The sequence below is a fragment of the Harpia harpyja genome, chromosome 3 (assembly GCF_026419915.1).
Source record: "Harpia harpyja isolate bHarHar1 chromosome 3, bHarHar1 primary haplotype, whole genome shotgun sequence".
NCBI classification, from domain to species: Eukaryota; Metazoa; Chordata; class Aves; order Accipitriformes; family Accipitridae; genus Harpia; species Harpia harpyja.
The window spans coordinates 10,556,253-10,575,303 of NC_068942.1; the positions used below are offsets into that span (position 1 = coordinate 10,556,253).

The following is a 19,051-nucleotide window of genomic DNA, read 5'->3' on the forward strand; positions in this document are numbered from 1 at the left end:
TGAGCCAGCTGTGGTCAGGTGAATCCCATCCAGGAGTGCACATCTGTGGCGTATTTCTTGCTGCTTTATGATCGGTGATAACAGGGAAAATGACAGTGTGAGAAAACTGCCTTCGGATGAAAAACGTAAAATGAAAAATAAATAAAAAGCCCTTTTTTTTTTTTAATTCTTTTTTTTCTCTCCCTTCTGGTTGACCAGCAGCCTCGGGGCAGATGAGCCACCTGCCGTGCCTGTCCCCCAGCCTGGTCCCCGGGGAGATGCAGTCCCCCAGAATGGCGGGGAGGAAGCGAGGGCGGCCCCCGCTCCAGCCGGCACCCATCAAAATGCCTGTTCACAACCTCTACTCGGCACCAGCCGGTGCTTTGCCGGTCGTGAAGATCCCAAAGAAGAGAGGGAGAAAACCCGGGTACAAGGTAGAGACATGATTTTCACACTCTTTCTCCACCTCCTGCTGGTTTTAATACATTTTCTTCTAGAATTTCAGGTGAAATGCAGGAACAGAGGCAAAGTTGTGCAAGCGTGGGGCAGAGCAATGCAAAAAAAGTAAGAGAAGCTGGTTTCTCTTCTACCTGAGCTGGTGAAAATTAGAGGGAATCTATTTTTTTAAAGTTTACAGTTATTTTAATTTGTGGTGCTTGAAAATAACTTGTCTCCCAGAATGTGTGAGATGGCTGTGCACCTTCTGGGAAGTGTTTCTCTCTCATTTGTCACTTTTTTCTTCTCTCTTGCTTGTCACTTTTTTCTCCTCTCTCACTAACAGTGATTAGAAATGAAACAAAATGAAAGGAAAAGGAAAGGAATACGGGGGAGTGGGAATAAAAGGGGAAAATAAAGCTGATTTCCAAAGGAAAAAAAAAGGGACATTTTAGAAAGTAATGAGATTTCACTTACTGAGGGAAAGGTGGTTTTGATTATTTGTCTGCTCACGTTGGGAGAAAATCATGCCTAGCTCTCAATGTGACCCCGGTGGGGAGGCAGGGCTGAAGAAAGAAAGAAACCCTGAGTGCCTTAAGCCCTTCCCATGCTGCCGGTGGGCTGGGGCTCTCCCACCGTACCCCCCCCACACACACTCCCCAGTGTGTCTCAGCAGCAGTAGGGCCACTGTTATGCCTCAGACCAGGGGAAAATGGGACCGTGATGCTGAGGGGAGGGGAATTTATTCTGGGGAGTGAAAATGAGCTACATTGTAGTGAGGGGTCTTCTTGTTGGTAGATTGCTCCGCTATTCTCTCCATCTGTGTCTGCAGGCAGCTAGGGGCACCGTATACATTTGCTGTGCCTGTTCCTTGTTTTTAATGGGAACGGGTACAGACGTGCAGTCTGTTACACAAAGAGGGCAAATTGCTGACTGTTAGAAAATAATAGCTGCTTAAGTTCTTGATGTGAAACCCGAAAAGCGAGTAACACGAGCGGTGCATGCACAGGGCTTGCCCCAGCCTTCCCTGGAGAAGGTCTCAGCCCCAGGTGTTGCCCAGCTCTTCCCTGGGTCTCCCCCAGTTCACGGGAGGCAGCAAGACCCAATGCACAGCGCTGCTGGCCAAGCTCCGAGCCCAGGGACCAAATGTCTCAGCTCCTTGGGTCTGGGCTTTATCCAGAGCAGGCCACCCATATCGTTGCCCCTCCCTCCTTTTCACCTCCCGCCAGACCTTCTTCTTCCTCCCATCCTCCAACCTCCATCCTCCCTCCTCTCTCTTTTCCAGGCAAGCCTTCCCCACCACCCCTCTGCATCCCATTTCCAGAATCCCCTACTCCTCTGCGTCCCCCTGCGCAACACCTACTGCTGTAGACATCAGTACCTCAGCCCTTAATGCTTTCTCCCCATCTTCTGCCTTCTCCCGTGTCTCTCCATGCTCTCCCTACTTCATCCATACCCCTCTCTGCCATGGGGGCACATTTTGAAGTGTGTTTCAGTGTGTGCTGAAAACAGACTTTGCATGGCTAAGAAACAGTTTCAGCTGCAGTTTCCCATTTTTGCTGAAAAGCCTTACCTTTGGTAACATGAATGATGTAACAGCAGCAGCGAAGCAGAGTCAACCTTACAGCATGCTCAGGCGTCCCTCTTGGGATTACCGCAGAATTTTATAGCCGTAGTCCAAAATAGAGCTGCATGTCCAAGCTAAGACTGTGGCAAATACTCTAGTATTTGTAAAATGTGAGATATGGAAATACTTATTATTTTTTACTTCAGTGTTAGGTTAAAACTCTGGGACAGAAACATCTAAATTGTTTTACTTGAGGTACTTGTCGTTACAAGTTCATGATTTACTATATTTATTTTACTTTATTTATTACAAGTAATAATTTGAATTATTGTCAGTAAAGCTGGGTCACTTGTAGGCTCTTTAGATCAAAACCACCCAAGTCTAGGATAATAATACTTTGGAGATGTGGTGAAATTGAGTCCCTGAGATGATTAAGTGATTTGCCAAATACCACAATGACCTTGTATGCAGAGTTTCGGCAGACCACATCCTTTCTGCCCCTGCTTGTCTTGCTGAACCCCATTTCTTACTCCTGCATTGACATTTGACTTGTAATTTGACAAAAAAAAAAAAAAAAAATGCTGGGGAGTATGTTCTGTTCCACCCCAAATGCACCCATCCACCTGTGAAAAAGCCTTTCACCAACCACCATGTGTTTGTAAGCATAAGCAGAGACAAGGGAGGCTTAAATTTCCTAAAATGCTGCAGTAACATTGCGCTTCAGACCTAGGTGGCTGAGCACTTGATTGCTGTTGCCCCCTCTTCTTCTGAAGGAAAGCTTTTCCCCCAGCTGGGTACCACACGCGCCTATTCCCGCTCCCCAGGGACTTAGCGGGGAGGCGACGGCATCCCTCCTTTGGCAGTGAATCTGGAATGATGTTATTTCTTGGTGAGTGGCAGTGGGTAAAAAGGCATCTTTTTATAACCAATGGCTTAAGTTTCTGGAGCTGACACTCATGGGCTGTAGTATCTGTGGCATCTGGCCTGGCATTGTTTATTTGCGCTATAGGATTTGTACACCGAAGTGACTTTTACTGTGAGGTGCCTTTGTACGCTGTGCGCTCAGCTGAAGTGAACCCCTCTCCATCAAAAACACTTCCCCAGTGTGAGTCAAAGATTACATTTTTTGATGGAGAACTCTAGCTTGATTTAATTAGCTTGCTAATTGTATAACTTTCAGATACCATGAGACTTAAATGCATTTTAAAAAATGACTCCCTGTCCAAATGGCAGACAACCAAATTCTTTATAGCAACCAGATAGCTGAATTATTACAGAACAGATGGAAAAATACTTCTGAATTTTTAGCAAACTAGGAATTTACAGCCTAGATTTAAATTTATTTTGACCGAGATGTGAATAACAGACATTTTTAATCACATGCTCTTTATAACCAGATGACCCATTGCCTGTTTTCATTGATATTAAAGCAAATATCTGTGTCTTCTTAAAATGACATTTCATCTCGCTTCACCACCAAGCAAAGTCCCTTTCCTCGCTATCCTGTTTATTTTTTCACAGCTTTGGTTCTAAAATTTCATCAGGTATTTTTCCAAAAACTGTTTCGTACCTGATGAAGAGCTATTTGCTACAAAATGCTGCATTTTCTCTAAATACAATATTCTTTCTGACTGTCTAAATCTCTAGGAAAAGGTCTATTCTGGCAGCTGGAGGGGGGAGGTTAGTAGATGGATCGGTTTTATTTCTCTGGCTGTAAATGAGGGGCAGCCCTGAAGAGCTGCCTAGAAAGCCTGTACGAGGGAAGGCTGTGTTAGCGTCGTGGGGGGATTTGTGGTATTAGAGGACATCAGAGCGACACATGCCCAGGGCAGTGCTGCAGCAAAGACCACCACATCCCTCCCAGATGGTAACAAAGCGATAGCCCCATCCGAGCAGCCCGAGGGCAGTTTGTCCCCCCCCCCCGTGCTACCGCAGCAGCTCCTGCCTGGGGACGTGGCCCCAGGCTGGGGTGAGCGGTCGGCTGAGACCTTGCAAACTCCAGCCAGGTGGGGTGGGCTGCGAGAGTCACCCTGTGCAGGACGGCATGTTGAGTGACAATTTCCATTACAGGGATAGGTTCCCCTGCTGCCCTAGAAGTCACTATTAATGATGACAAATAAGCAGTCAGGGAGGATTTGGACACACTGGGACCGAGATTGCAGAGACAGCCTTAAAATGCCCTGATTATTCACCTGTCCTGTGATACAGCCTTGGATTTCAAGGTTGTATACGCTCCTCTTAAGGTTACTTGCCTCGTTCACTGCAAAACACTTAGGGGATGTAGGAGGCTGCGCGCAGACTCCCCTGCACATTTGCTGTGCGGAAGAAAGGTATTGCATGACACAAGAAGAAAAGGTGGGAAAGACCTTGGACCGTGTTTTGCCTTTGCCAGCACAGCGCTGACCCCTCTCTGCCCCAGCCACTTCTTTGCTAAGCCCTGACTTGCCTCGTGCTGAGCCTCCTCGCCTGCAGCCGAATGCACAGAGAGCACGTGGTATAGCCAAGGACCACAACACATGTACTCGGACGCTCTGTGCTTCTTTGGTGCAGGTTTAATGGCACAGTTCTGCTCAGCCAGCAGCAGCCCACATGGCAGGACCACCGGCCCAGGCACTCACCTTGGTGCACATCTGTGTGCGCAGGGGCTGGAGGTGGTTTTCTCTCCAGCAGCAAAAGCTCCCGTGGCCAGGAGGTGCCTCTGCCATCCTGGCTGGAAGGCCCGCAGGGACAGGGTGAACCCCAGCCTTTTCTAGCAAATGTTTTGTCAGGACAAGGGACAACCAGTACAGGGGAACTAGGAGCCATAAAGATGAGGACCTATGTATGATCTAAGCGGTTTAAGAAAAGTACAGGGAAAATTTGCATTGTGGTTCATCTTGTTTCTTTCCTGTGTATTTTATTATACAAGCTGGCAGAGAACTTGTTCAGAAGAAAAAAAAGCTATCTGGTAAATGCTCTTCTCCCTCCTTCACTTTATTTAGTGTGGGATGACAGAAATACCAGCTAGATGAATCCTGACTGCTCCGAAAGGATGTATAGATTGTAACAGAAACTCCAGGACTCCACAGTGTCCTCCCCATCCGCAGCCACTGCATACTCAGACAAACCTGCAGCCGGCATCAATGGCACAAAAGCACACGCTCTCTCTGCATCTAAAGCACCATGACTTTGGTGAAGCAGACACACTTATTTCCTACCCTAAATCCCTGATCAGCTTTCTCTGATCTCTTTTCCATGATAGAAGGTCCATAAGAGTGGGGAGGTTGGTTGTACATCTTGTTTTAAAGCAACCATTGCCTTTTATATCTCATGCTGTGCATATTAAAACTTATGACATTTGATATTCAAGAGCTGATTTGAATGCCTTACCATGAGGATTTCCCAAAGTGCTCTGACAGATTTTCTCTGTCTCCTTTTCTCTCTCTTTCTCTCCTTTACTACTTTTTTTCATTTTCATGCGTATGTGCTCTCTCAGCTGCCAAGCTTTCAGTCAGTCAGCTGGTTGGTTGGATTGGCTTTTTGATAGAGAAGAATCAGTCCAAAAAAAGACATCTTTAAATGAAATACTTTGAGATTTACACTTAGTGATATTCAAGGACTACTCAGGATTTCAGTGGCCAGGAGGTATTTAAGTTGTGTTTGCTAGTGTACTGTCTCTTGTAATCAGGCATTGATTTATTCTGATCTAATGAAAGCATATTCTCTGCTACCCCTAATAAAATGGCATTTATCTGTATCCAGAGGCTGTAGAGCACACACTGTTGTAATTAAGTTTGCAGTAAACTGTTCACTAAAACAGCAAAATGCCAAGAAGGGCCCTCCAAGCTAGAGAGTTTACACAAGTCTTGCCCTCTGTTTATTTGCTCTTGAACGTAAGCCTGCCTGGGCCGCCAAAAGCCAGGGAACAGAGAGAGAAAGAGGTCTACCGGGCAATCCCCCCCTCTCCACCAGGCTGATGGTGCTGGTTGGCGAGCGCACACTCAGATGGTGCATTAGGGTCAAGGGCTGGAGAGGGGACTTGTGCACCTGTGTTTGAGGCCACAGGCCTGTGAGGCAGTAAGGATGTTACGGAGCCAACATGCAAGTGAAACAGAAGTTATTAGGTGTGTTGTCTCCAAAATAGTATCTATATAGATGTGTGTATGTGTGAGAGCATATATATATTTTTTTATATATATGTATACATAAATATATATACAAGTATATATGTACATCTCTATATAAATGTATATACTTTTATATCTGTGTATATACTATGTACAAGCACACGTATGGATATATGCATTTATTTTACATGCATGATTAAAAGCAAGCCCAGAAGCCTAGCATTGGTGCTGCCCAAATTTCACAGTGCCAGTCCACTTCACCATAGAAAAGAGAGTCATTGACATGCTGGTACAGAAAATAACAAATCATGCTGCTTCTCACCTACTCTTATGGGATAAAGCTCAAACTGGATGAGGACCTTGATTTTGGAAACACCATTTTCCTCACATTTATTTTAATTGCTTGGAAAACAAACTGACAGCACTTTGCTGCAGGTCTTTCCTGATCCCAATCTGAAAGCAAGACAACCCTGCAAAAACAGGACAACACGGGCAGGTGAGGACTGGCACTAGCCAGGGGCCAGCTCAGGGTCCCTAGTACCCTACGGCTGCCAAACAGCAGGAGGTCAAATACATAGTTTGTCTTAGATTCACTTATTGAGCATTTCCTCCCTTGTCCAGGCTAAATCCAAAGGAATTTAGCCTGCCCTAGGGAAGGGCAGGTGGTGGCACCATGTGGAGTTGGTGCCTGGTGCTGCTGAGACAGGTAGGATGCAGCCTCTGCCCCAGACACCGAACAGTGCCCTGCTAGGGATGGTGCCTGGATGAGGAGCCAGCTTTTATTTCTGTCCGGGCTTATTGAGCCCATCTTTCCACAGAGGCTGCTCTGAGCAAAACTCTAGGTTGCGTAAAGGAGCAAGTTCAGGAAGGGCTTGGTGGAGGTCTGGCAGGCAAAAATTAAAACCATCTCAACAAATATGGCCTTTTTGTTTGTTTTGATGGGTACCATCCCAGCACAGGCTACAGTGCTACTGAAAGCAAGAGAGACCCTAAATTCTCTCTTAGTGAAGCCCTTGCTGGGATAAGGCAGTAACTGGGGAATGATCCAAACTCCCAAAGATTTAATGGTTGAAAGCTCACTTGGATGGCACTAAGTCCAACAGCCTTCCCTCTCCCTTCCCCAGCTTTCTGTTTTCACCGTTACAGTGAAACAGTGACCATTATTTTAGACAGTTGTAATCATAATCATGGACAACATGAATCTTTATCCAAAGTGACTTCTGCTCTCCAGCAGGACTTGCTCAAGGTTTGGTTAGTAGGTAGTGGTCTGGCTTCATTTCCAACTAAAATATACTTTGTACATTATTTCCAGCTTGGGTGTAAGCTCTAAGAGAAGCAATAGTCTGCAAATTTAACAGGGCTAAAAATTCCTTTTCATTCTTACGCTTGTCACTTACAGCATTTTTACCTTTGGCCACCGAAAAACAACAACAAAAAAAATCGCCTGCCAGAAGAACAGCTCAGTGTAGTATATGTAAATATATAAACCAGCCAGCTATGTGCTTGGCTCTCTGCTTTCCCCCTGCTTCCCTTCGTAGCAAAAGGAAAAGAAAGCGTGGTACCTTCAGGTCACATCCATCACGTCAGCACTTTATAATTATGAGGACCTGATCATCACTTGACAGGTGAGACGTTACCAGATACCAGCAGCATAAAGACGTAGTGATATTGCACCGTAAATTCCCATCGCATTTCATTTCTCCAAACCGGGCTGCAGGTCACAAAGATTACTGGGTGCAACAGCGCAGCAGTTTGTATTTACTACCTGGTAATAACACACTACGGACCATGGTCTGAGCTTATTTACATGGGTGTCTGCCCAAAGTAGCCTCTTGGTGCCATTGGATTTACACAAGATTTACACCCCTGTAACCAAGAGCAGAATCTGGCCCTAAATTATGATGTAGTTAAAGACCCCATGTTTCTGAGTTGCGGAGAATTGTTTACACCCACATGAAATGCGTCGTAAAATGCCATTGCGCTGATTTGTTAGAATGTTAGACCCAATTTGCTCAGGTGTAAATAACTACCCAGTGGGTGGCATAATATTTGCATCCTGTAACTTAAGGCATTGTTGTCTGCTGCAAATCAGTCAGGCTTCAGGCTCCAGTATCCTCCCGGGAGCAGAACGGATGCTCCTGGCCTGGAGAAAGTGATGCAATAGCAGACTGCTAACGAGTGGGAGTTCATGGTGCGTGACATACGCGGAATAAAATTGGAATATTTTGTGTATACTTTCATTACCCAATTGGTTATTTTTTGCAGCTGAAGTCTCGTGTCCTGATGACTCCCTTAGCAATCTCTCCACCGAGAAGCACACCGGAGCCGGATATTAGTTCAATCCCCCAGGATGCAGCTACGATACCCAACTCGGCCACCCCACAGGCTCTCACAGGTACCCAGCCTCAAGTGCTCCTTGGCCAAAGGGTGAGCAGGAACCATGGGCTGACAGCCATATGCTGTGCTTTCCAGAACAGGTGGAGCTCATGAAAATGGGGCGTTTGCAGAATAGACTGGCCACCAGTGACAAAGAACAAAGATGTCCTGCAAGACTATGTTTTGACTGCCATGTGTCAAGTTTAGTGGAGATGTCAGCTCCATTCCTCTTGAAATGTGAACATCAACATCCCATGGATGCTACCCATGTGTAGTGGGTAATTTATACCCAACACTCATGCCATCAAATGTGTTGCAATGACCAGACTAAACCCCGGTGTGAACATGAAACATCTGTTACAGCTGTGGGGAGAAGAAGGATGGAAGAGCCATGGTCTGACTGTAGGCAGGGTTACCAGCACATAAACCCCAATGCCTTATCACAACAGCAGACCTGGTCATTTCTGACTGTAGTCAGGGAAAATACAGCCTCATGCCTTTTTTTGCTTATATTACCAGAAGTAACATGGGTCAATGCTTTTAAACTGGTGTAAATGAGAAGAAAATCAACAAGACAGTTGATTTACCCTGAGATTTCAGCAGCGAAATGGATTAGATAACATTAGAATATAAACACAACACATAAATCCCATTATTTCTTAGCTGGGATGCACAGAGGAGAAGTTTTCCATCTGCTCTGGTAGCAGAATGGTACTAAATGTAGTGACGATGACAATAATAATATATTTTATTCTCATTTATCCCTTCACATGCGAAGACTGCAAAGCGCTTGGCAAACATCAGCCGAGCGGTGTTTCTTAGCGCTGCCCTGAGAGGTGTGCCCGGTGCCACTTTTGGAGGGGGACAGGGAGGCACAGTCCACCAGCCCCACCAGATCACCAGCGTGGCCGCAGAGGCAGAGGCTCCATGGGTCATTTTGGGCTCTGCGGGTGCAGTGCCCTGCACCTTCATCTGCCCGTCCCCATGGCACCAGCATCTTTTCTCCCAGCACCTTCCCAATGGTGCATGTAGGCTCCCACCAGAGCAGGGTTTGCAGGAGCAGGAGGCAGGCTCAAGCCAACTTTTACCTCCCTAATCTGCACTGAAAGGACCATTGGGGCCCCCGCTCCCCAGCGAGGGACCCAGCACGCTGCCTGCAGGCTGCAGAGTCCCTTCCGCAGCCGACCTCCGGACAAAACCGGTGGCTTGTCACAGCAGAAGCCACATCCTCCAGACTCGGTGAGGTTTGGCACGGTGGCACACAGGGAAAACTGCACCCTGACAGCCCCCTGCAATTCATGCATGCTGCTGCTGTCTTTCAGTGCGTTATCCCTTTGTTTGTTTGGCACTTGGAGGGTGTAAAGTGCTATGTAATGATAAGTAAAGTATGATTGCTATTATCCTCCTGTTTACCCAGGTTATATACTGCTTGAGCCCCTTCTGCTGTTCAGTGAGAGATGGGGTAGCAGAGTGCACTGACAGTTGCACTAGATTTTCATTATGGTGATGCAAACTGTAAATTATTTCCAACTTTACACAGCTGTCATCATGTCCTCCACTCTGCTTGATGTTTTTTTTGTCACATATCTGATTTCTGTCAGAGGATAATGTTATATTGTCTGAGAGATGACAGCTCAAGCACACTCAGCCAGCTATTATAATATGTCTCACTTTAGCTTGACTTTAGGCTGTGTTTTAGTCGCCCTTAGTTACCACAGTGTTATCTCCGCTTCCTCCAAGACGCAGTTAGTCTCAGCCAAGCTTAAAATAAGTTCATGCTAGCGAGAGGAGAACGCCGATTTTTTGGCTATTGCCAGCAGGCCTGATGGCATGTAGAAAAACTGCCTTTGCAGGCAACGGCATATGAGAGGAGGCACGCGGGGCTTGGCTGGGGCATCCCTCGCAGACCCCCTGTGTGGCACCAAATGGGGATTTAGCTGTGGTCCCAAATGGGGATTTAGCACTGCACGCAATGTATGGTTTCCCTCGAGGTGATGCAGTTTGCAGAGGGAACTGCAGTTTGCAGTTTGGACATGGAGGGTCAGGAAGATCCCAGAGTCTCTGCCATCGCACTGTGCAGCTCAGCGCAGCAAAACCCTCCAGAAATTAGAGCTGCATTAAGGTCAGAAGCAGCAAGGAACCAGTCTCCCAAAACTCATCTCAGAGCAGTGCTTCTCAGAGGGCCCCTCAATGAACCAGTCTAGAAACACACAGAGAAAAAACCAAACCCCAAACACCCCTCAGGTTGGATTTTACCCATTGCTGTAAGGTCACCCCTGCTAGTCACTGTCCTGCGCTCCCTGGGCATGTTTTCTGGTCACCAGCTGTATGGACAAGGTAGTCTGCAAGAGAGCAGACCCCAGGCACACACAGGAGCTGCTTTAGTTGCATGTAGCTTATCCTCACCTGTGACACCGAGCGAGGCCTAAACTCAGCTCACTTCACTTAGGCAATGGGTGATCACCGCAAGGAAGCCTGGCTGTGCCATCGTAAATGGCAGCAATTCGCCGGTGAAGGGAAGGGCTTGTGAAATAAATAGAAATGTGTAAAGCTAGCATTTGCGAGGATGCTCTCAGGGCCGTTTTGTAATAACCTTGTTGGGATTTTGTGCCTACAGTCTGCATTTATGTCAACAAACAAGCGAACCTGGGGCCGTACCTTGACAGAAAAAAAGTGCAGCAACTCCCAGAGCACTTTGGGCCCGAGAGACCGTCCGTGGCCCTGCAGCAGGCTGTTCAGGCCTGCATCGACTGCGCGCTCCAGCAAAAGGCGGTCTTCTGCCTCATCAAGCAGGGCTACGGAGGCGAGATGGTGTCAGGTAAAGCATTTTTGTAAGGGGTTTGTGGCCCATAGGGAAGTGCTTGAAATCTTAACCCGATCCCCAGTCCTGGCTGTCCTAGCTGTCCCGTTCACACCAGCCGGCTGGCAACCAGCTTTGAACATCACTTGCGCCTTTGTAAAATGAGCTGCTGCAGGAATTGCCTTGGTGTCAGAAGAAAGTATATTGGTAAAGAGTATTGCCGTGGTGATTTAGGGGAGGAACAGGGCTAGCTCCAGAGTCCTGTGCTTACCGCTCTTCAAAACAGCGCTGAGCTGAGTTTTTCGTGCAGCCATACAAGGATGAGCAGCATTGCAAGGCCGCTTCATGCCACACGTTGCCGCCACACGTTGCTCTAAAGGAAAATTTGCACGGAGTTCAGCTGCTGGTGTGTCCTCTGCCTGCAGTTCATGAGCCAAATCTGCTCTCAGCTGTAGGAATTGCAGAAGTCCCGCAGCAATTCCCCATGCAGCAGGACTATGCAAATATATCAGAGAGAATCAGAGATCAGAGGGAACCTCCCAGGAGCTCCTCATCTTCCTGCAGTGACACTTCTCGCTGTGTCCTGATGAGTCTCCCTTGTCCCATGCTGAATCCCCTGGCCTGGCTCTCAGACTGAACATGAACTTTTCTTTTAATCACAGCAAGAGTTTTGTGTCACAACATGGTTTTAGCATGTGGGGATGCAGTGGGAATGAAACAATGATGGGAATATGGGAACAACACTGTCCAATGAGCTGCCATGGATGAGTCAGGCATGAACACAAAGCCAAGGACTGCAAGTCCCTTTAGTTTTGCAGGGACCAGAGCAGCTCAGCTGTGCCATTGGGACCCTCTTGTGTGGGAGCCCAGGCTCTGGCCCTCTGTCCAGCATATAAATCCTGCTTCCTCCCTCTCCTCTAGTTCTCTCTAATCACAGCTGTGCCTTCCCTAAGGGACATCAGAAACACTCTAAGAATGATCCAGATTTGTTCACAGAAACACAAGACTGAAGCAATTTAGTGCAAAGCTTCATTTTTGCCTGGTTCTCTGCTGCATATATGATTTTCATTACAAGCAGGAGAGTGATGTTGTGCACCAAGCTTGCCAAACCCCTTTGTCTCAGTTTCTCTGAGCTGGCTTGGTTTCAGGTACCTGAGCTAAAAGCACCTGGTCAACATTGCTCCCAACTTCATGTGTCTTCTAATCATCGATGAGGGGTGAATGGCCTCCTAGTCATGGTGTGGCTCTGCGATCGCAGCTCACTCACAGCCTAGCAGCCGTGCAGACAGATTTTGTCATGGGCTTTCCAGTCTTCCCGTGGCTTGGCTCACAGATGCTTAACCGGCTGTGGAGCATGATCCCTTACAGCAGCTCAGGCCAGCTATAAACTGGCTTGATAATCTTTATCCCAAAGATTATAAGCCTAACATTGCAATTTATACTTGTTAGTAGTGACTGGAGGCTGTAGGACTGGAGAAGACCTTCCAGGTGGTGGAGTTCAGGCAGCCATATCAGGTAGTCCTCCCTGCAAATCTGTTGACACCTGAGCGTGCCCTGCTACAATTAATCCTGCCGGGTCTGTTGTGACGCCTCCACCTCTCTCAAGGCTGGGACCTATGCCCTTTTTGATTCCTGGCTAAATATATTCCCTGACAGCTTTGTCCAGGAATTTTAATTGCTCTGCTCTCACCCGAGATGTATTTCTAGAGAGCAGTCCTCATCGTGCTAGGCCGAAATACACAGTTTCTTTCAGGTCCTCTCCGCATTGTGAGGAAGGTTGCTGGATCAGTGAAAGAAATGCAAGTGTCTTCCCACAGCCCCACGTAGAAGAGATGGTGATGGCTGCAGTGCCACAGGGAAACTTTCCGTTCCCTGAACATCGCTGTGGCCTGCCTGTGCACCTCTGCAAGTGTGAATTCACCCTTTTTGAGCCTGGATGACCGGAATGGTGCCCATCACTCCAGCTCAGGTTTCACCAGGACTTTATATAGTGGAATTGACACTCCCTTGTCTCTCCTGGAAATGCTTTGTTCAATACCTCCTTGAAATATATCTGACTTTTTCATCACTGTGTCACCTTGGTGGCTCATGGGCATCTGGTCAGCCTATCCTGTCATTTCTCCTCCCATCAGGTCACGTTGAGCCTCCTCAAAAAAATTATGGATTGCCATGTACTTTCTAGTATTTTTTTCCACCCATTTTTATTATTGCAGAGCTCAAGATCAGCCAATCCTTTCTTTGCAATCTCCCAGTCCTCTTCTCCATTGATAATGCCTCCTAGCTTACAGCATCAACAAAATCTCTTTGTGTCAGCATGGACCACTGCTGGTTTGTCTCCAGTGCTTGAGGGCTCCTGCCAGCAGAGCCTATTGTCATCTCCTGACCCACCTTTTATACGCAATCATTTCCAGTTTAACAAAAGATTTCTCATCTTTACTGGATTCTGGATAAACCTCAACTGCCAACCTTCCCTTGCCTATAAATGCAATTAAATCAGCAAACAAAGATCCATGATGAAGCTGGTAGCCCTCTGTTCAGTACACCCTGGTACCTTTTATTCATTCACAGCCATGCCTTTAATTCTTGTGTCCCCATTATCTTTTAAAACCTTGGGTATTGCTGAAGTCAGCCTAATAGCCCATCATTGGCAGATCACTTTCTTTCCCGTTGCTTAGACCAGACTATCATAATTGCCTCCTTCCAATCATACAATACAGTTTTCAGTTGGATGCATATATTAGAAATTCTTGAACTGCTGGCCATCACAGTTGGCATCTTCCAGCGCTTCAGGGTGAAGGTGATTGGGGTCACAGAAACTCAGCTCCTTAAGCTCCTCCAGTTTGTTTTGTACTTCAGGTGGGGGTAATTATGTAACATATTTTAAGACATACAAATACTTGTGTGAAAGCTTTTCCCCTGCTCTCATTCTTCCTCCCACCATGCATCCTCAGGTATTGACTTGCTCCTGCTTGCTTTCCAGTTTCAGCTTCTTTTGAGGGGAAGCAGCATCTCCTGAGCCTGCTGGTAGTGAACAGCATCGGGTATGTCCTGCGCTTCCTGAAGAAGCTCTGTCGCAGCCTCTTGTGTGACAATCTCTTCAGCAACCAGCCTTTCCAGCAGTACAGCGCTGTGTCAGAAAGCCCAGAGGTGTATGAAAACAGACGGATGGAGGCAGGTAGGCTGCTTGATCAGCTTGGGCTCCAGATTTAATAGGGCTGAAGAAATGACTGTCTTTTTTTGGTCCTGTACTGTATATGCTAGAGAACTGTGGGTCTCTGTGGGACCGTCCCAGAGGGAGGCAGCAGGCTGATTTTCAGTATTTTTTCCAGTGGCTACAGAGGAGGCTTTCAGGTGAGAACCACTGTGTTGAGGAGCCCCAGCAGTGATAGGGATTATTTTTTTTATTGTTGTCATGGTTTAACCCCAGCCAATAACTAAGCACCATGCAGCTGCTCACTTGCTCCCCACCCCCCCCAGTGGAATGGGGACAGAATCGGGAAAAAAAAGTAAAACTCGTGGGTTGAGATAAGAACAGTTTAATAGAACAGAAAGGAAGGAACTAATAAGGATAATAATAACAATGATAAAATGACAATAATAATAAAAAGATTGGAATATACAAGTGGAAAACCAAGGGATGCACAATGCAGTTGCTCACCACTTGCCAAACGATGCCCAGTTAGTTCCAGAGCAGTGGTCCCCCCCCCAGGCCAACTCCCCCCAGTTTATATGCTGGGCACGATGTCACATGGTATGGAATACCCCTTTGGCCAGTTTGGGTCAGGTGTCCTGGCTATGTCCCCTCCCAACTTCTTGTGCCCCTCCAGCCTTCTTGCTGGCTGGGCATGAGAAGCTAAAAAATCCTTGATTTAGTCTAAACACTACTTAGCAACAACTGAAAACATCAGTGTGTTCTCAATGTTCTTCTCATATTGAACCCAAAACACAGCACTATACCAGCTACTAGAAAGAAAATTAAGTCTATCCCAGCTGAAACCAGGACAATTATTTTATATGTCTTTGTTTCTTTTATCTCTTTTCCTAAGGAAACAAGGCTCATATGATCCCATTGTCCTTGTTTCTGTCAATTGTCTGCCATAACTTTTGGCCTTCTCAAGCATACCTGGCCCTGGGGTAGATGCCTCAAAGGGATTAAGTTCCTTTAAGTTTCAGGCAGGCGGGAAGGTAGAGGGGAAATTTCTCTCTCCATCCAACTCAACCACTGTATTAGACACTGAAGGATCCCCACTGACTACCAAGCCTCCTCCGCTTGCAGACCTGCTGCAGAGTGTTGCCTGTCCCTGCTCCCCAGACCCCTCTGCTCGTGCACTGTCTTGGCTCACTGGCTGCAGCGAGAGGTGGGAGGCTGGGTGAGTGCGTGGACCCCAGCCCACACTTCGGTGTCACTGTGGCATGAACAGGAAATCACCGCCATAACGGGTATGCTCTGACCCGGCACTGCCCCAGCACTTTGTTATCTGTGCGCTTCCCCGCTTGCACACCACTCATTTTAAGGATCACCTGTGAAGCAGCATGGTCTACCTTCACTCGAGGGGACCTCTTACTGGGCGAGGGGACGGAGCTGCTCACAGCAATGCAGTTTTGGGTCAGTGTCATTAGCATAAATCTAAGGTAACGTTATTAGCTGTAGCGCGCTCAGCCTGGATCTTGATCCGTCACCTCCACCCGTGAGTGTAAACCTAAATGAAAGTCGTGACTGCTAAGGGGTTTGCTTTGCTAGTTGTGGGAGTGTTTCTCCTAGCTTAAAATGCCTGTGGGCACCAGCAAGGTCCTTGCCTTAGTGCTTGACCATGTGGGGCGAAGCTTGGAGGGGCCGTGGCGTGGGGCAGATGCACCCAAGGATGGTGGTGGGCCAGAGAGGCACCTGCCCCGAGCAGCACCAGGCTTCCAGGTGGATGGCATGCCTGGGCTTCCTTCTTGCCCACACCCCAGGGTGCTGGGACAGGGTGCTGGGCCCGCGCAGCCCCTGTGGAGCTGGGACGTACCTGCAGCCCCCATCTGCAATCAGTGGCTGGAAAGCTGCCCTGGGGCCCTACTACAGACATGGCAAAAGTTAGTTTAGGAAAAAAGAAATATGCAAAGTTATGGCCCTGAACCTCCGCTTCACCTGCAGGTTTCCTCCTGACTTAAATTATTTTTTCTTCTCTTTTATTAACAACACTGTGGGTGTTTGGGGAGCACACTGTCTCTCATGCATTCAGTTTAATGGCAGATACCTGCTGGCAGCTGAAAGAAAGGCGTTTTAGTGTCCACAATTATGATCCATGAATCGCTTGTTTGCCAGGAAGACCCTAAATGTGTGCTTCACACACCAAAGCTGGGAGTGGGCTGTGCACACGGTGCAGAAATTGCTTTTTTGTGCAAAGAAATCCAGCTGCCACTTTTACACATAGGGGAGGAAAGGCAAGAACCCAGACTGAAAAGCAATAATTTTTTTCCTCTGGACTAGGACATTTGCAGCAACTTGAATGTTTCTGAGAGGTCAAGGGATTTCTGTAGCACTGAATGAGTGCGGCCCAGGAGGTCTGGCATTTGCGTTTGCATTTGCATTTTAATTTGCATGTACATTTGCATGGCAAGGCTGTATGTGATGGAAGGCAGCTCCACAACTGGAGTTTTTACCGTGGCTGTTACACTCTGAGCATCTCCCTCCCCACATAATTTCAATGCAGATGTCCCTGACACCATTCCCACTGGCTCTGGCCAGCCACCGAGGAAGGGGCAAAATACTATTTTTGCCCCAGACCAGGCAGGAGATGTGGATGTAGGGAAGTCTTCTCTTCCCTGGCTCTCCCACTGCTGGGGGGCAATTAATAGCCCCCCTGGAGGCAGCATGGGCTGGGCAGCCTGGGCTAGTCAGGGCTAGTGCTGGCCTGGGCTCTCATCCCCTCTGCCTGGGAGTGGGATGGAGGAAGAGGCATTAGTTCTTGGGACTTTTATATCTCCACCACCAGCAGCACTGTGGTACACTGGAGAATGCGAGCTGTGAAATAGCTGCGGGCAGCGGTTATACATGGGGTTAAAACTGCCCCCCCAGCCTCCAGCTTGCTCACCCCGGGGTCTGATAGCCACTGGCCTGCTAGGCAGAGAGCCACAGTGTGTGTCAGCATGACCTGCAGAGATTTGGGTGCTTCCCTGTTGAGGTGGGGACATGGGAGAGGTGATGGAGGAGCCACCTGGTCCCACAGTGAGAGAGGCTGTGATGATCAATGCCGTTTCCAGAGCAGCTGGGTGCTCAGGTGGCTCTCTGAGCTGGCAGCCCCAAAAGGGGACTCTCCTTCCACCAAAGATTAACAGAGATATGGTGAGACAGGATTTGAGGACACTTTCAGCACTCTGCTGACCACCAACCTGGTGTACCAAATTTGGTGAATCTGGATTGCTCTGCCGAAGCCTGTCCATGGGCCTGGGGGTGGCTGGGGGGAGCTCAGCAGCTTCACCAGCTAACCCGCTGTCTGCATCACTGTGGGGCCCAGGATGCAGGCTGGAGAGCCAGGGACTGGTTTCAGTGCAGCCAGGTCGTTGTTTGGAAAACCCACCTACAAGATTACTGCTTGGCCCCAGAGCACACACGAGGGCACGGAAGGAGAAAATAACTCTGCCACATAAAGCCCTTGAAATGGGGAATTTTGGAGAGGGGGAAAGGTGCCTCTTCCGCAGGGCAACTTGTGCCCAGCTCAGGAGCTGTCTGTCCTTGGCTGTGTAGCAGAGGAACTGGAATGACAGCCTCGCACCCTTCATGCTGCGCTCTGCTGGAGCCAGGCAGATACATAATATTCCTGTTCATCATGTCAGGCTGTATTCAACAGCTCCGTTGGCACCGGTGGAATAACTCCAGTTTTACACAGTGGGTCTTAAGCCACTGACTGTATGTTTAATGCTGCATTGCCTAAATCTCTTTCCATCTCCCTGGGAGCTAGCGTTTCTCTGCAGCAAGATCAGCACAGGGGGGACCTCTGCTCCACAGAACAGAGATGGGCTTTTCCTGTAGTGGCAGTAATAAGGAGGACAGTAGGAACTCTTCTCGCAGACGGGTCTGTGAGGGCGCCTGTTGGGATAGAGCTCACATGGAAGGAGCAGAGCCATAATAAAGCACTGCAGGAAGCCATGCAAAGCAGCCACATTTTTCATGGTTTCTGTTCTCCAGCTTGTAATTGAGATGTTCGTTCTTTTAAAATCATGTGCTTTTCAGCCCCTGTGTACCAATGAATTTAATATATGTATTGACTTTGGTGCAGTTACTCTTGATTTACACTGGCAGAAGTGAGAGGAGAAGCCAGCATCGTGTCCAGTCATATTAATCCACTTACACCATACAGGAGTCACCTTTTAACCTTGCCCTGAGGCACATGCCCCTAAGCCATTATTCACCTGTGCTCACAGCAAACTGCCAGATGCTAATGGCTGCATATAGGCCAGGTGGGATTTGTTAATATATGCATATATCACTTACAACAATGTTTTACATGTCTAAGAAGTATGCATTCACTGGGCTGTACCCAGCACCGGCCTCTGCAATGAGCTTTCTTGGCTGTGCATTACCCTCCCTGCACCTGAGCCCCCACACTCTGCCTGCCCTGCCAACACCTCTCGCACCAGCACCCAGTGGCCCCACACGCAGGGCAAGGGTCCCTCTCCAGCCCTCTCCCAATGTCAGTGGCTTCACTGCCTTGTCTTTGCGCATCTGGGGACATACCCTACGGCTCTTTCTTGGCTGTGAGGGAACTTTCTGGCTCATGAGAGCGATTTGTGGGGAGCAGCTGTGGA

The 19,051-nt window shown here is 48.0% G+C and overlaps 1 protein-coding gene across 1 annotated transcript in view; it reads left to right on the forward strand.

The window, feature by feature from the left end:
* The first annotated feature begins 212 nt into the window (after nt 1-212).
* Nucleotides 213-19,051, forward strand: part of SCML4 (Scm polycomb group protein like 4) — a 46,194-nt gene continuing 27,355 nt past the window's right edge. The window contains exons 1-4 of the mRNA XM_052783738.1: nt 213-413; nt 8,353-8,482; nt 11,081-11,281; nt 14,244-14,438. Of these exons, the coding sequence (XP_052639698.1) occupies nt 213-413; nt 8,353-8,482; nt 11,081-11,281; nt 14,244-14,438 (727 nt within the window). The remainder of the gene's footprint in view (nt 414-8,352; nt 8,483-11,080; nt 11,282-14,243; nt 14,439-19,051) is intronic.